Here is a 17,649-nt window from a genome sequence, read left to right on the forward strand (position 1 = left end):
CCGTGATTCTCACGGTAACTTGTGGTTGAACTAGTGTGCCTCTTCAGAAAGATGTTCAGTCCTGATCTGAAGACTCCAAGTGATGGCAAATTGACCACGTCTCCTGGCCAGGTGTCTCAATGGTTAATCCCCCTCCCTGTTAAACGTGTACCTTGTTCCCAGCCAGGCTGCAGGTTCAAACACTGCTCTCGGCGCTGACCTTGCAATGTGGTGCCTGATGCTGTGCTGTACAGGGGCTGTCCTCGGGAAGAGTCACTACACAAAATGCCTGCTTGGCTGTGTTAAAAGCCAGTGCCCCGACGGTGCTTTGCCAAAGGAGAAGGCCCAACGCTGATGTCCTGGCCAGCATTGTCTCTCCTAGGAGAGACTTCTACTCAGTGCCTGTGCAGGGGCTGTGACACCCATATCCCTTGTGGCCATTCTGATAGCGATTCAAGATCCCAGAAGCAATTTGAAAAGAGTAAGGAATGACACCGTGTGTTCTGACGAATTTCCCTGCACACTAGTGTCCTCCTGCTACTAATGAAAACCCCAGCACAACTTTACTGTGCGTCAGTGGTTCCAACCTGGGGCCTTTAACATCCAAAGCTGCGATGAGTGAGCTCTGGCTCAGGGCCCCAGGGGTGCCATCTTCCTGTGCAGTCCCTATAATCTCTAACTGGCCAGAGTGCCCCAGGCTCCACTGCAAGCAGCAATCCTGCACTGACAGGGCCCAGTGCTAGCTAATAAATTCCATTTTGGGGTGTCTCTACTTGGAGCTGGGGGTGTGATTCCCAGCTGGAGGAGACATAGTTGCACTAGCTCTCGGTGAGCTAGCAGGCTAAAAATAGCATAACAGTGGTGATGTGAGTGGTGGGAGAGCGCTACTTGCTCTGAATACATACCTAGTATCTCTGGGCAGGCGCTCAGGGTGGCTAGCCCCTCCCGCCGTGTGTTCTGTTGTGGCGATGAGAGCTAACACAGGTTTGTCTCCTCCAGCTGGGAATCATACCCCCAGTGCCAGGTGTAGGCATACACTAAGTGTCAAGTGTTTGGTGATGCCTGGTGTGTGACGGGTACTGCAGAAAACAGAGGGCAATAGGTGCCTGGGATGGTTGGTTCTCTCCCATGATAGTACAGTGCAACTGGGTGGGGTTTTTTGAACTAAGCTTAGTTGAGAGGTTAGTTAAAGCTGTCATCAAGTTACAGCTGCTGTAGATCCCAGGAGGTGGCTGCAGGAACTATTTATATCCTGCAAGAAAAGATCATCTTGTGGTTCAGACACTGGACTGGGACTTGGGAGACATCATTAATTCTTAACTCTACCACAGGCTTCCTGTGTGGTCTTGGGGAAGTCACTTAATCTCTCTATATAATGGGCATAATAAAGCTCCCTTTGTCTATTTAGCCTATAAACCCTTTGGAATAGGGGCTGTCTCTTACTATATGCTTGCTTGGCACCTAACACAATGGAGCCTTGATAATGGAAAGGACATCCAGACACTAGCATAATAATAATAATTCAATAAACTCCCCAGTGTGGTTAAAATATACTTAGTTCCTGTAGTTTACCAGCTGGACCCTGACTTCAGTTATGCCAGAGTGACTGTACTGAAATTGGTAGAATAACTGAGAACTTTTTTTAACTGTCAGGGGACCACAGGATTGCAACAGGATCCCTCAGGACAGTAGTTATCACATTGTAAAGGAGCTGTTTAGGGTCAACTGTAACTAATTCTAACCCTCTTGGATAGATTAATCTAGATTACATGAGCCCAGGCCATGTGTCTGCAAGTATGGCCCATGCATGACTCCCCTAATACCAGATTGTATAAAGTGGCAGAATTTAAACTTACAATCAGAGTGTTTGGGCTGGATGTTCTCCCAGGACGGTGGGAGACTGTGGAACAATACCGCAATTCCAGACCTGCTGGGTGCAGAAACAAGATCTGATTTTGGAGAAGAGATCACATCCCACCAAGAACTTTCTGAGTATAATTTCCTCTCCTTTCTAGCAGGTGAACTAACCAGCTCTAGACTTGAACTGAAGCTGCTAAAATCACTTATTTTCCATCTGTAGGAAAAGATAAAATGTTTAAGGTCTGGCTGGATTGTTGTACTGTTTATAATGTTTGGCAGTCTCTACCCCAGAAATAGAATGAATTAACTAATGAACTATAGGTGATGGAAAAGTAATCCTTAATCAGTTTGATAAGTAGAAAAAATATCTTGTGTATGTTCTGGCCAGACCCTGGGGGTAGCATATTATCTATCGGTAGTATATTTAAAGGTGAGTTGACTTGTAAACTAAAAGCAAACCACTTTAGAAAGCTCAGCAATGACAGGCATTCAATACAGATTGGACTTTAAATGTGCCTTTCTACAAAGTCCACTTCCTGCCTCATAATGCCCCAACGTGCACTGTACTGGTAACCTCATACCCACCCCTTACAGCTTATCGTTATTTTGTAAAACAAGGGTTTTTCTTAGAAAAATTGCAAAATACAGTATAGTATAGAACCCCACACTGGAGCAGGTGGCTGCTGTCTTGCTATATGGAATAACAGAGAGACCTGTGATTATATAAAACACCAAACTAGTTTCTACACAGCTTGAGTTCCAGCTTCCTCTTCATTGTTTACCAAGGACCACATTCTGTCTAGAACTCTATTCAGAAAACAGACATCTAGTGGCTGAATAATATAATGCAGGTAGACCTGCATAGCAGCTGCTGTCCTCTCCAGTGGAGTTCTGTGCTTTACATAGCATTAGCGCAGTGCATGCTGCGGTTGCACAGGAGAACTTGAAAATTGGCAAATTTTAAGCCCATTTTGTGGTCAGTGCCCCTCATAGACAATACACAAAACTGATGTATCTGGGCTTACAAAAATATTGTTTGTAGTAATCCTTTAAATAACGAGTCAAACACTGGTACCTAATCAAATGGATTACAAAAGCACTTTAGCACATTAGACAGCTAATAACCAGACAACTATAGAAAAAGGCAAGTCTATTGCAGCTGTATCAGCTGACACGAAAACCCAATGACTTGCTCCACTGCTTGCTGGGTTACTCATATAAGGCCATTTTTCCTCATCTCTAATTTAGTTTCTCCGTAATATGAATCACTACAAAATAAACATGCCCCAGTGCTGTGTTGCCTTGACTCAGGGGAATCTGAGTTTATGATTAATGCCTGGAGGTTGGATGATGCTGCAGGGGAGACTTCCCAATAGGAAGGGGGATAGACCCCCATACATCCACAATGGAAAACAATGAAGCAACGGACCATAGTAGCTATTGTGGCTGTTCATTCTGAGAGACATCCAGGGGCAGAGTGAGGGTTTCTCTGGGTACATGGGACCTCTTGTTAAAAAGGATTGATTTATAAGACGGTAGTTCAGCGTGATGGGGTGGCATGCTCCTTAAGAGTAGTGAGTGGGGCCTCATGGTCAGCCTACCCCATCATGTGGCAAGCCTTTAAGAGTTTGAAATGTCCGACTGTATAGACAAGGACCTGGGAGCAGGGGCAGCAAGTTGTATGGGCCCGTGGTGCCTGGGCTCCAGCAATATTCAGGGCCTGGGGCCCCACCTGCCACCCCCACGCACCTCCCCTGAGTGCCCCCCCGGCCTCCACTTGCTGCCTGGGCGCGCCTCCCCTGGGTCCCTGCACGCAGAGCATCCCTGTCTCTCCCCTGCAGCTCCATGCTGCCTCCCTGCATCAACTGCTGCCGCAGGGTCCTAGTGCCCCGCATCCCCTAGTGCCAGGGCAGGCTAACCCTGACCCTGCCTTCCCCCTCAGACCCTTTCATTTTCCAGCAGGACCCTCCACCAGCACAGGGGACCCCCATGCCCGCAGTCACAGCTCCTGCCCCACACTGGGCAAGGGGAAGCTCCACCCCTAGTGAGGCTAGAGTGAGGGGCAGCAGCAAGGAAGGAGGTGTACATGTGATGGCAGTCCCACCTCCCCCCCGGCACCCACCACAGGGGAGGCGGGGGGGGGCTTCCTGTACCTGAAAGGGGCCCTATTAGCATGTGCAGTGACAGTGGTGCAAGGTGAGTGTGGTACAGGGCGGAAGTGGGGGGGCCCTCCCCTGGAGCTCACTGTTGCCTACAGGGAGAGGGCTGGGGGGAGTCCTCCTCTCTGGCCCTTGCCCCGGGGCAGCCTCTCTGCACCCCAAACTCCTCATCTCCAGCCCCGTCCCACCCCAGAGCCCGCATCCCCAGCCAGAGCTCTCACCTCCTGCATCCCAACCCTCTACCACAGCCCTGAGCTCCTCCCAAACCCCTCAACCTCAACCCAGCCCTCTGCCTGAGCTCCCTCACACCCCAAACCCCTCATCACCAGCCCCACCCCAGACCCCTCAGTTTTACATTATTTTAAATATACAGTAATTCCTCGCTTAATATTGTCGTTATGTTCCTGAAAAATGCTACTTTAAGTGAAATGATGTTAAACAAATCCAATTTCCCCATAAGAATTAATGTAAATAGGGAGGCTAGGTTCCAGGAAATTTTTTTTTTGCCAATGAAGCTTAGTTGAAGTGATGGAGTCAGAGGATGGGATATTTCCCAGGGAATGCCTTACTGCTAAATGATGAACTAGCACTCCCCTGAGCCCTCAAGGGTTAACACATTGTTGTTAATGCAGCCTCACACTCTATAAGGCAACACAAATGGGGGGGGAATAGCATGGCAGAGAGAGACAGACACACACACTGTGTGTGAGAGAGAGACTGAGACAGCAGCTGCTGCCAGCAAGCTCCCTCCATTCTGACCCTGTCGTATCCGCCCCTGCTCTGTGGAGATGGGGGGGCAGGAATGGGGGAGGGGGACACCCTGACATCAGCACCCCTCTTCCCCCTCTGCCCCTGCACAGCAAGCAGGAGGTTCATGGAGCAGCTTCAATGCAGAGGGCAGGAGAAGCACATGGCAGTGCAGGGAGAGACAACTGAACTGCCCAGCAATTGATAGTCTGCTTGGTGGCAGCAGCCGCACAGGGAGCTGACAGGGGGGCTGCCGGCCCACCCTGGTTCCAAGCCCCACCACTAGCTCCAACGGGCTGCTCTTCCTGCAAGCAGTGGACAAAGCAGGCGGCTGCCAAACACTATAAGTGAGAATAGCGCAACTTTAAATGAGCATGTTCTCTAACAGATCAGCAATGTAACAACAAAACAACGTTAATCGGAACAACTTTAAGTGAGGAGTTACTGTATGTTGGCTTACAAGGCTGGGGGGGACAGGACTTGGACCTGTTCTGGGCACCACCAAAAATTATGCAAACCTGCCACCCCTGCGTGGGAGACACGGGGAGAGTGGAAGTGGTTCTAGGAGTAAGAAGTGTTTGGGGAGGAAATGCCAATACTGTTTCTTTAAGGGACAGGACCCTTACAGAGACGGTGGGGCAAAGCTCCCAGCCAACTGGGGATGAGTTAGGAGAAGGGGAGCAACACATATGCTGCCTCTTCTCTGATAGCAGGGCAGACAGCAATGTGGAAAGGCTAGCTGAGAAGCTGGAAGGCTCCTTGAAGGAAAAGGGGCAAGCTGAGGGAGAAGCTGGCAAAGACCCTACAGCTGGCTAATCCACAACTCCACTTCAGAGGGGAGAACGGGGGGGACTCCTGCTTAAGGAAGGGCTGAAAAGGAGTAACCCAGAGACAGAACCAGGGAGAGTCCCAGAAACAGACTACTCGCAGGTGCTGGGAAGCACAGTCTCCTGAAGGAAGGAGCCAGAGATTGCTGGCAGGGCTGGCCCTACACCAAATGGTGCCCCAGTCGAGAAGTGTTTTCGGCACCCCACCTCCATTTCCGTGCCAACCACGCATACGCTTTCACAATTACACAATAAAATGAAGTTCACAATATCACAGCTAAGGCTCTCACTTCACTTCGTTCTTAATCTCATTGACTGACTGGTGACACCCTACCCCTTATATACCCTCCAGGGCATGGCCCATGACATTCTCGGGGATTCGCGGAAAATGTAGTTCTCAGAAAGTCTTTCAAGTTCCATGAGATTCTACAAAGGTCCAGAATATTCTAGAAGGTTAGTGAAAAATTAATTCACATCTGAAATACCTGAAATATTTTACTTCAAAGATTCTATTTTTCCTTTTGTCACTAACAACAAAAACAGCACCCAAGCCTGGTGTCCCCCAAGCCTGGCACCCCAGGTAGTTGCCTGGGTCACCTGCCCCTAAATCCAGTCCTTGATTGCGGGTTGGACTGAGCCTGGCACAACAAATATCCCTCAGTGTATTGGGGTAACCACCTATTTATGCCTATTGCAGTCAGTCCATGAACCTTGGAAAGGGAGGGTGCTCGTTGATTTAAAAAAGTCTACCCTGGTTTATAGCTTGGGTGAAGAGAAGTGAGGCAGGGCTCAGCCGTGGCACCATGTCTGGCCGAAAGGGGCAGACTGGGGTGACCACCGTGCCATCACACTCTGATAAGGGTATGAGAAAAGGGAGGTGAGGGGGGTAGAGTCCCCCTATGGGAGTGGCCGGTGTGAATCTTGCACTCCCTGTAGAAATCCTGTTTCTTCTGTATGTAGCTCATAGTAACCGTTACAGACCAAACAGCCCTGCTGTAAATCCATTCGGCCTGTTTCTCTCTCATGCGTACCAGTGTAAATCAGGAGTGACTCCAACAATGTCAGTGGAATTACACTGGGCTAGAACTGGTGTCATTGTGAATTTGCCCCATTGACTTCATTGGGATGCCCCTGACCCTAAAATGAAGTCACTAGTAGTGCTGCAAACATCAGTATTGTGGGGATTAACTAATAGCCCTGTGGTAATGGAGAGCAGGGGGGAGCAGTCACTGGCTTTGCCGTACCTGGCCTCTGACTCTGTAGAGGACGTGGGGTAGATGTTGAATTCTGCTTGAACTGCTTCTGATATCTGGGTTCTTCCGTTGTTCTTTTCCCTCTCAAGTGTTGCTGGATCTCTATCCTAAAAAAACTGAAGAAACTAGTGAACCTGCCAATTGCTGTCCAGGACTGCGATCTGTGTGCGAGGCAGATCTCTGCCAACTGCTAGCCCCTTTGGTGTCCGCTAGAGACAAATGCCACAGCCAAAAATGGTGGCAGAATGTCTGTTGTGTCTGTTCTAAGCCCAAGGCTGCAGGGTTCCCTACGAGCTTTTGGACAGCCCAAAGATCTTGCTCTGCCGTGTTCACTGAAAGGGTTGGACAAGGGCCTCGCTACCAATGCCAGTCCCAGAAGCGTTTCTCTTCCCCTCCTGGCCCCTCACCAGCTGTTTAATACAATCGCACACCGATGGCACATCAGGCAATGAACTGGAGTCTTTTGTCAGAAGGGGCTTCCAGTCCCTGCTCTTGCACTTAACCCTGACTCTACCGTCCTCCATGGAGCTATGCACTGGACTGACCTTGAAGAATGAATCCAGGAAGCTCATGTGCTTGGGGATCCTCCGCAGCACCATATTACTAGGCTCTGCCTCTACGTTGTTTCCCGTCTCTGACCAAAGCTACATGGAGAGATGCAGCAGCATGTTAACAGAGCCACTCCATCACGTGTGATTTGTCCTGTGTGCGAGAGTGTTTTACGAATCCTAACGTCGGTCTTCCTTTCTCATCTCCCCCCCCATCAGTTGGACTCAGGTGCTGCAGCCCCACTGCAGGGCATGCACTTTGATCCTCTAGCTCATGGATTCTCAATGTGGGGATCAAAACAGGGACCCCAGGGGCGTGTGACCACCCGCACTCCCTATACTAGTAGAGGAGAGGAGGTTCCTGGCTAGATGTAGGAAGAGTCCCAGGGTGGAGAGGGCCTGATATGAAACAAGCTAAAGTGGTGATCCTTGGCCAACGTCACACCCTCTTTGTGGACACGCTAAAGCACAATCCGTGTTCACTTACTCAGGGGTGAGCATTCAGTTCTGTCCTTAAATAACCTCCCACTCAACCCCCAAACTCCAGTAATGGCCTTAACTTGACTGTGAGCTGGCATGTTTATTTCTGTGGATTTGGGACATTTCTGTAAGTGGCTTTTTTTTGCCCCCAGAGCAATCTCTGTGTTGTCTCCTGGTCCCTATGTCCCCTGCAGCTATAGATCTGTCTAGTATGGACCATCAAGACTCCGCAGCACTGGGGGAAGATCATAAAAACCAGAATTTAGTGCAGTGTTTCGCTGAGGGCCGCTATTTGGGCCAATCAGGTCTGCACTCTGATCTGTAGGGTGGAGGGTGTGTTTATTCACTTGGCCTAGAACCTGGAGAAGACCCTGAACAGGACTTCTAACCCCACTGTACCAGAGTCAGACTGCTCTCTGTCCCTGTGCTAGCTGGATATTTTCTTTCAGTTTTTTTTAACCATGCTTAAGTTGTCACCCGAAGCAGATGTGAAGGAAGAAAATACCACCTCTGAGAATCAAAGGTCTGTCCTGAAAAACACCATGCACATCTTGTTTTAGACTTGCAGTCTCTGTAACCAGTGCATGGGCTAGTGGTTACAGCAGGGTAAGGGGAATCAGAACTTGCTCTTTGACTCTGCTACTGTATGTAGAAGAACACAGGGCAAGTCACCTTCCTTCATTAAGTCTCCAATTCCCTCTTCCTAAAGTACAGTAATGCTTTCCTGCCTACCAAGACTGGGCCAAAGCTAACTGTCCCCGAAGAGCTTGGAGATAATTGGAGGAAAGGTGCCATATTTATGCCAAGTAATGGGATGATTTTGTAGCATGCCCACTGGTGCAACTGTACTGCCAGCTACTGGGGAGGGTGCCTCAGAATCAATTCACTCATGGGTGATGAAGTGTCTCTGCAAGTGGAGTCATGAATATTATTAGCTGGTGTCAGAAGAAAAACCTGTTGCTTTTGCCAGGCTCACTTCCCCCAGTTAACCCTTACTACAGTATCAGATAACAGAAGAAGATGGCAATGAGTAGGTGACAATGCTTAAAAGTTTGCAGTCCTGAAAACCCTTGTCTATGGGACAGGAAATATCCCCTACTGCCAATGGATGTCAGCAATAAGTGCAGTTGTCCCAGTTTAACTGCAAGAGTAGCCAAGCACACACCATGTTCTAGCATCGTTTCAGAAACTGGTTTGTGCTTGGCTAGTCTCGCAGCTGAGTCACGGTCCACACCCTGTTCAGCTGCACCCTTGGGTGCAATTATGAGAGTGTAAGCAACACCTAAGAGCCACTAGCTGACAGAGAGGGCTTTGCTGTTTTGGTTGTGTTTGTTCTGAATTCCGCCGGGTCTCTGCTTCTCTTTCACATTTAACTTATTTTTAAATTCCTGCTTAACCCCATTCTCCTGCCTCTCCCTCCAGCCCCAGGTTTGGTTTTCCTCTTGAATCTCAAGGAGTGACTTCTAAAGAGTCCAGGTGTGTTTATTCCCTTCTCTTAATGGGATGGGGTGCACTTTGCAGCCCCTCAGAGCTGCTGAAGAGCATACCCCTCACTGGTCCTGCAGGGGTCATCCTGAGTTGCTTCACTCTTTACATATTGGGGATCCATCTGCCTTATTCGTGGTTGATTATAAGGTTTGAAATATAATCTCCCCCCATTAGTTCAGCTCTGGTTCTGCTTATTTCACTGGGGTGTGTCACATTTTGACTTCAAATTCCAAAGGATCCCCCATTCCTCTCTTGTGTGTCTGCATGAAGATGCCCATAATCAAACAGGGCCATCTGCTTTTCCACTACTTTGTTTGTTTTGCCTAAAGTCACAAAGGTTGATTTTAAAAACAGAAGGAAGCTTAGCCATGTGGGGAGCAATAACATGTGAATTCCATATGCAGCAAAGGCTTATTGGCTATCTCCCCCTAGTGGCCAAATGGTATAATGAATCTAGGGGTTGATTCTGCTCCCATTGAAATCAATGGCCAAATTCTTATTAACTTCAATTTTGCAGGATCAGCTCACTCCTTAGCAGGGATGATTATGGGCTTGCTTTCAGCCAGTGGGGGATTCTGACAGTTGGGCAATGCTGGGTTTATTTTTCTAATTTTATCTTTTTTGGCTTTTGTCACTGGCATTATCTAAATTGCTGAAATGCCCTGATCGGGAATACTGTGCTCAGTTCTGGCCATCCAGCCTCAAAGGATACCGCAAAATGAGTAGTACCGAAAAGGTAGATCAGGAAAGTGTTACAAGAAGGTGAACAAACAGGTAGCAAAGGAACAGTCAATGAAATGGAAAGGTGGCAAATCTGAAACCGCTCAGAGAAAATATTTTTTTCCACACACACACTGCAAAGTTAAGCTATGGAACTCACTGTCACAGAGCTCAAAAAAGGGAGAAGTGGTCTAGATGGCTAGCAAGGATACCCTGAATTACAATACTAAGGATGTTAAACAAACAAGAAATTGAGAGGTGTGTTATCCCATAACTGCCTACTGAAGGCTTTCTTGCATTTTCTTCTGAAGAAGCGGGTACAGGCCCCAGAAGGGGTATGTGCACTGCTGTCTACTGCACATACAGATATACATACACATACACACACATACAACGTGTGTTAATGGTGCTTGCACTAGTGCACTAAAAATAGCTGACTCGATGTTGCGGCAAAGGCTTGCGATAGCCACCTGAGCTCAGACCCAGGGTTAGGGTGGGCTTGAGGTCACATGGCTAGCTCGAACCTCTGCTGGCGCGACAACATCCATATGCTAGCATGAGCCCTGCTCACCCAAGTCTGTCTGCCTGGGCTGCGAGGCTCCCTGCCAGCTGCACTGTAGCCACACCCAGAGCCTAGACTAGCCGGATGAGCGCTGGTCCAACCCAGTCCTTTAGTTCCTAGGATCCTCTAATCCTGTTCTGGGGCAAAGAGGGTGGATGGTCCCTAGCAGTCCCCTCTGCAGGGTAGTCCTTAGGCCAGACCCACGGGCTTTCCTGCAACTGTGCCACCAGAGCAGGCCCCAGCACCTGCCTCTAACCCTACAGAGGAGTTTTGTTGACTCAGCACATATCTCCTCCTCTCTTAAAGGGTTTTAACTCCTCTTCCCACAGCATTTCTGAGTCCCCTCCACATAAACCAAGCTACCAGATATAGGGGGAGTCACAGCAAAATGTGCTCAGCTCCCCATGTGCCCTTGCTGCCTGAAGTCACGGGTACTCCAGCAGCCTGTGGGCCAGCTAATCCAGCTCTGCCTTCCATTCCTCACCTCATGTCTCTGTAACTGCTGACAGAGTCACCCTGAGCTGACCTGCCCCAAAGGGGGAATGCCTTAGCTGCTCCTTTCAAATCTATTTCCAATTGCAGGGGAGGTATTTTGTCGTGATATAAGGGCAGCCCTGGCTGTGACCTGCCCAGACACGCACCCCCACACTATCGCCACCCCCACTGGATGCCTTCTGCCTAAGCCCTGCTCCGTAACCACATTACATCAAAACTGAGCCATCCAGGGCACGCAGCGCTGTGAGTTTCCCTGGCCTGGGGCCACACTTGCCACTGCATAGCTTCTGTCCTCTTCTGGATTAGAGCGGAGCTGCATACCACATACCATTGCTGTAATGCAATTTGCAGATCCCCCAGCACTGCAGGCTCAAACCTGTTCCAACATTCTCGTCCCTCTGCCAAGGTTTCTGTGTCAAATTAGAGTTCTAATTCCTGAACAGGAGACACTGTGCTTAGCTAGATTGGCATTGGAATTTCTCACATACATGAAGCAGGATTTATTCTTTATAACAGGGCACCTGTCCAGGAGGGGCTGAAGGCTGGATTCTAATACCAAAGAAGTCAATGGGAATTTGCTATTGGCTTCAGTGGGAACCAGCCCAAACTCTGATTTTGCATCGTTCTTATTCTTTTCTGCTCTTGTCTTTTGCCTGTGACTTGCTCTCTCTCCAAGGCTTATGTGCATTTTAGTAGACAGTTATCTGCAGGATCCTTGTATTTTTGGCCCCTATTCACACTGATATAGAAACTGATAGCTACAATAGTGCTTGAACAAGGTTATTACTAGCAGGGCTCCAGCACATTTTCCCTGACTAGTGCATGCAAGTGTTGTTTTTGTTTTGTTTGAGATCTGTGTTGTAAAACCATGCTATGGATTACATAGGGTGCATTTTCCACTGCATGCATCCGATGAAGTGAGCTGTAGCTCACGAAAGCTTATGCTCAAATAAACTTGTTAGTCTCTAAGGTGCCACAAGTACTGCTTTTCTTTTTATTGGCTGCATAGTTAAGCACCTTTGTTTTCAGTTTAAACTGATTTTTACTGAAAAAAATCCTGGGTTCTTCAGTGTTGTTTAGTTTTTTCCGATTTTCATCCTACTTTTATATTATTCAAATATATAAAAAATAACTGTTTTATTAGGAAAATGCAATATGTTGCTTGAGATGTATGTATTATCATAATACATTAGTCTGTGTGTATATGCAAAGCTGCCTATTGAAGTAAGGCCATGTATTAGTCTAAAAGATACACACAATAAACAAACAGGCACATACACAAGCTCAGAAGTGCGTGCACATCTGAACGTACTGACGAATCTCACGCCCACCACATACGCATTTCAAGCTGTTAGCAGATAATGGTTTAAAAATCTGACACACTAAAATGGGGAGAAAACAAAAATCTGTATCAGAATATTCAAAAGTGTTCAAAAAACAGGAGAAAAGGATGAAGTTGAGTGTATGCGCTGCAAATGGTGTGGCCCAATTATTAAATGTAAATATTTATAGGCTAATAGTTCTAAGTCTACAACAGTAAACTGTTTAGTCAAATGAAAAGTTTTATTTGGGGATTACAAATATATTGTTTTCTTAAACTCAGAGGTGGCATTGGGTTTTGAGTTCTGTAGCAAACCACATTGAATTCCATTCATCAAAACATGAATCTACTGAATACCTTTTTCCCTGTCCCCCAAAATAAACCCCGTTATTTAACCAGAAAAATTATTTATTTTTTCCACTGATTTTCACCTGTTTTTGTTGCTGTGGTAATAAACACTGATAAACTTCCAGGAAAAATTAAATGAAAATAAAAAAACAAATGGCCCTATGCATAGTTTATATTTGGCTTACATGAGTCTCATTCAACAAAAGGAGATCCTATTAAAACTGGGCATGGAAACTGAATACTGCTAGCCATAACCTTGTTTAAACATGACTGGTAGAGCAGTTATTCTCCCAGTGTGCACAGGGCCATTCATGCACATGTGTGAGTGTACACACATACTTCCATTCAGCTTTAAAAGCCCTGTAATGATGTACTCACTCTAAGAAATTCCACTCTGAATAGTCAACATTCTTGTGTTTCCCATGATTGTGTCTGTTAAAATATATACATGAGAAGGTGGGTGTGAGGCAGTGGCAGAGGGAAGAGAGGGAGCAACAGGGAGAGAAGAAGAGAAAATGCAAAGGAAAACAAACTGTTTCTCTATGGGACAGGTATTTATGCACACCCAGTCTTATTTTAAAAAATAAGTATGTTTTGTTTGTGTGTGGAGGTGGGGGAATTTAAAAGCAAATCCCCCATCAGATGTGCTTCAGGCAGTGTTTTAATACATTAATAATTTAATATAAAATTAAGAGTGTCATAGTTCCCCTGAAAGTTACAAAATGGAGTTCTGCACTAAAGAGACATTTCTATACACAGTCATGACTCCAGCTAATAAGAAATCCCTCCCTCCCCTCTCTCCAGTTGCTCCTCTCTCAAGTATCTGAGCATGTATGTGAATGAATTTATCCCCTCTCCCCTGTGAGGTAGGGAAGTATCATTAGTCCCGTTTCACAGATGAGTAAACTGAAGCACACAGATTAAGCAATTTGCCTAAGTTCACACAGTATGTCTGAGGCACAGCCCAGAACTCAGCACTTACCTGATGATTCCTGGAGCTAGTGCTTCCCATGAGACCATCTAGATATGTGCTAGTTATTCTTAGCAGCAGCACTACAGCAAGGAGACCTCTTGGTCATTGACTGCTCTTCTGGTCCTCAATGTCCAGACCTTGCCATGTTAACCATGGCAGCTTAGTGATGCACTTGACCAGAAGCTAGTAGACTGGGCACCCTTTCCAGCCATGTACCATTAGGACCGTACTGAATATCTCTGTAGCCTGTCCCATCCCAGTGATACCTGACATCCTTTCAGGTCAATACCGGGGTCATTGTCAAACCTTACTGAGTTTGGGGTGTCTAGTTGCTCACGTTACATGAGGCAATTCGGTTGGAATCCTGTTGTAGGAAGACACTTTCAGCCTGAGCCTTGGAGGTGCGAAGCTCCAAGCAGGCAGACTGGGGTGCTGCTATTATTTTTTTTAAGTCCACAGCAAGAGGCAAGGGTCTGGGTTTGAACTAGAGGGTGAGCTGCAACTGTTCCATGACTATGAACTGTGATGGGGCAAGCACAGATGGCTATAGAAAAGTAGTGGGAGATCGATATAGCAGCTCCAGGCTAAACAAACCCCTGGTACTAGGTTAAGTGAAATGGAAGCTGCTCCAGGTCAATTAAGACACCTGGGGCCAATTAAGAACTTTCCAGAAGGCAGGGAGAAGGCTATGTTGATTGGGACACCTGAAGCCAATCAGGGGCTGGCTGAAACTAGTTAAAAGCCTCCCAGTCAGTCAGGTGGGGGTGCATGTCAGGAGCTGTGGGAAGAAGTTGCGCGGTTGGAGAGACTGAGTAGTACACACCATATCAGGCAGAAGGAAGGAGGCCCTGAGGTAAGGGTGAAGTTGAGCCTGAGGAAGTGAGGGCTGCTGTGGGGGAAGTAGCCCAGGGAATTGTACATGTCATGTTTCTAAAAGGTCAGCTATTGTAGCTGATACTATTAGGGTCCCTGGGCTGGAGCCTGGAGTAGAGGGTGGGCCCGGGCTCCCCCCCGACCTTTGCCCCCTGTTTAATCACTGAGACTGGGAGACAACAGAGACTGTGCAAGGAAGGATAACTTCTCCTCACCTCCCTCGCTGGCTTATGATGGAAAATGGCTCAGTAGACTGTGACCCGTGTCTCTAGAGAAAGAAGGGTTACGTGGAGGGTCATAGTGAGCCTCTGAGGCTAGCGAAATCTGTCAGGAAACGTGGGACCCACGGAGGCAAGGACAGAGCTTTGTCACAGAACCTACAGCTGGCAAAGTCAGTGGGAATCTTTCCATTGACATCAAGGGCTTTGGATCAGGCCCTCAATTGGTGAATAAGGATTTTTTACGATAGAGGATCCCACAAACCCAGAGCTCAAAACCATCAGAAACTGAGGAGGAGACGGAACAAGGGAAAGTGGCCTCCAAACGGCCAGAATTAATATGTAACCCTTTGTGAGGTTCTTGTCAACATCCTGGAAGCAGGAAAGACTCGTGTCAACCTGGCATTTTCACTGCTGATATACTGACCAAGAGCAAAGGTGTGATGTGACAGAGCCTTGCAACAAAAGTTTTGCTTATTAGGAATAATATGTAGGATTGTTACTGATCCACCAACCCATCCTAGCCCTGCAAGAAGGACTGAGCCTTCCTGTTAGGTGGGACAACTCTACTCAAAATATTGTCCACAAGGAGTGGATTGACATGGCGACCATGCAAAGAACAAATTCTGATCTAATAGTGCCCCCGGTGATGCTGCCAACCTGTGACAAATGAGATTTTAAAAGGATGCTGTTGAGTTACAAATCTTAGATTTTTTAGGGGTAGAAGAAAGCACATTTCTTTCCCTTTGTTACTAATGTAGGTTATTAGACTTGGAAACAAATTAAAAATCAAGCTCAATAACTGATTTATTACCTGTTACACCTTTTCCTTTTCGTTTCTTAGACTGGAGAATGAAAATAGACTAGTCATTTCCCCTTCTTAGTTCTCATTCACCAGCCCAGTACTGTTGTGTTTGGGTTGCAAACAATGCTGGGGAGTTTTAAATGTAAACACATCTTTTAATTAGATTAATGGCATGGAGAAATAAAGCTTGGGAAACCAATGCCATGGAAAAAATGACAGATTGCTTTATACTGGGATCAAGCAGATCTTAGTGTATGGTCACTGTGTTTTTACTTTTGAAAAAAATAAATAGAGACAACAATAAGAGGCTCTCCAAACACAAATGGGCCTTTTAAACTTGACAAATATAGAGGGGGGGGAAAACAGATGAGGAACAGATCAAATGATCCTATATGAAGGGATATACATAGCAATTGATTATGACTTATATGTGATTTACAAACGAAAAAATAGCAGAAGAAGGGAACACTTCCAGAAAGTCTCCTACATGGAAGGCAGAATAACTATTTACATTTGGACACTATGTGCAGCAGAAGATAACTAGACTTTTATTTGTTTTGTCAATGTCTAGAGGTCTAAGTGCCTCGTGCGGATTTTTGTTAAAGGTTAAATAAAGTGGAATTAGGAGGCGAGAGATACATGGAAATGGTTATGATTAAGATTGATTGTACTGGTGCAGAAGTATGAATGTACTACGTAAGGTTAATCAGGATAAACATCTACATAATTTGATATTGTTTTTCAGTATGTTAATGACAAAATGAAAAGTGTGTTTTTAAGCACATTTTTCATTAGAATTGGGGGCAGGGACATTTCTTTGCCTGTTAGATCTCGCAAAACCTCTTTGTTATTGTAGTGCGGAAAGGCCCCAGCTGAGAGCAGGACCCCATTGTGCTGGGTGCTGTATGAACACATACTAAGAGACAGCCCCTGAAATGTGTACACTCTACATTAGACAAGACAGACAAAGGGAGCATTATTATCCCCATTCAACAGATGAGGAACTGAGGCACAGAGACACTAAGTGATACAGCCATAGTTGCATAAGATGTCTGTGGCAGGGCCAGAAGTTGAATGCACAGTTCCCGAATCCCAGACCAGTCAACCCCTGAACCACAAGACCATCCTTCTCCAAAAAGACCTAAATTTGTGGGACTAAACTACCAGATTGAATCCGTCAGACCTGTAAAAAGACACTGACTTCAAAATTCCTTCAGCTGAAGAGTGAGAGATGTTAAAAATTGTTAGCCCAAATGAGCGAGTCTCTCCCAAGAGGCCTGATCAAACGCGCACTAACATCCATGAACAGCCTCCCCTTGCCTTTGGATCAAGCGCTAAAGGAGTGAGACTTGGCAAGTCTCCTACATTCTTAAGAGTTCTCTCTAAGCCACAAGGTGCAACCTAAAGCTGTGCACCCACTCCCTCCAGCCGTGTGGCAGACTCTGCATGTATGGCACAAACTCATATAAGGCCTGTCCACTCGCTCTTTCTTGATAGATCCATTTCTCCGGTAAGATATACTTACCTGGCTCCTAGCCACATTCACCCCATTCTAATTGTGCTATAATCAGAGCTGCAAAACTTGACTCTGGGCTCAGATTTTGAAATCTCCAAAATCTGTGGGTGTTTGAATCTGGGCTTTCGGTGCAGGCCCATCTTTTCTGTCTGTCACATGCAAAATGCTTGGGCCCTGAATATGTTCGTATAAAGAGGATGCAATAGAGGAATATACATGATGATACATGTCGCTGCTTCCTTCTCCTCTCCTTCTCCACTTTCCTTGAATTAGCCACTTGATTGCACTGCTCCTCTGGCTTTATGTACTGATGATGATAAAGTAATTGCTTGTGACAGGCGCTGTTCTTCCCTGATTCAGCCATACACCTTTCCTAACCTTTCCTGCTAAACTCCCAGAGTGCAGCCACATAGGCCTCCCCCTGAGGCTCGAGTGACTGACATCTCTGTGTGAGGGACACTGCTTCAGCTTAGAGCA

The 17,649-nt window shown here is 46.7% G+C and overlaps 1 protein-coding gene across 1 annotated transcript in view; it reads right to left on the reverse strand.

Annotated features, from left to right (window-relative positions):
- Positions 1–17,649, reverse strand: part of LMNTD2 (lamin tail domain containing 2) — a 54,993-nt gene that overhangs the window by 15,772 nt on the left and 21,572 nt on the right. Inside the window, 3 exon segments of the mRNA XM_043516336.1 lie at positions 1,836–2,053; positions 6,817–6,932; positions 7,371–7,469. Of these exon segments, the coding sequence (XP_043372271.1) occupies positions 1,836–2,053; positions 6,817–6,932; positions 7,371–7,469 (433 nt within the window).

The sequence above is a fragment of the Dermochelys coriacea genome, chromosome 6 (genome assembly GCF_009764565.3).
Source record: "Dermochelys coriacea isolate rDerCor1 chromosome 6, rDerCor1.pri.v4, whole genome shotgun sequence".
Lineage (NCBI taxonomy): Eukaryota > Metazoa > Chordata > Testudines > Dermochelyidae > Dermochelys > Dermochelys coriacea.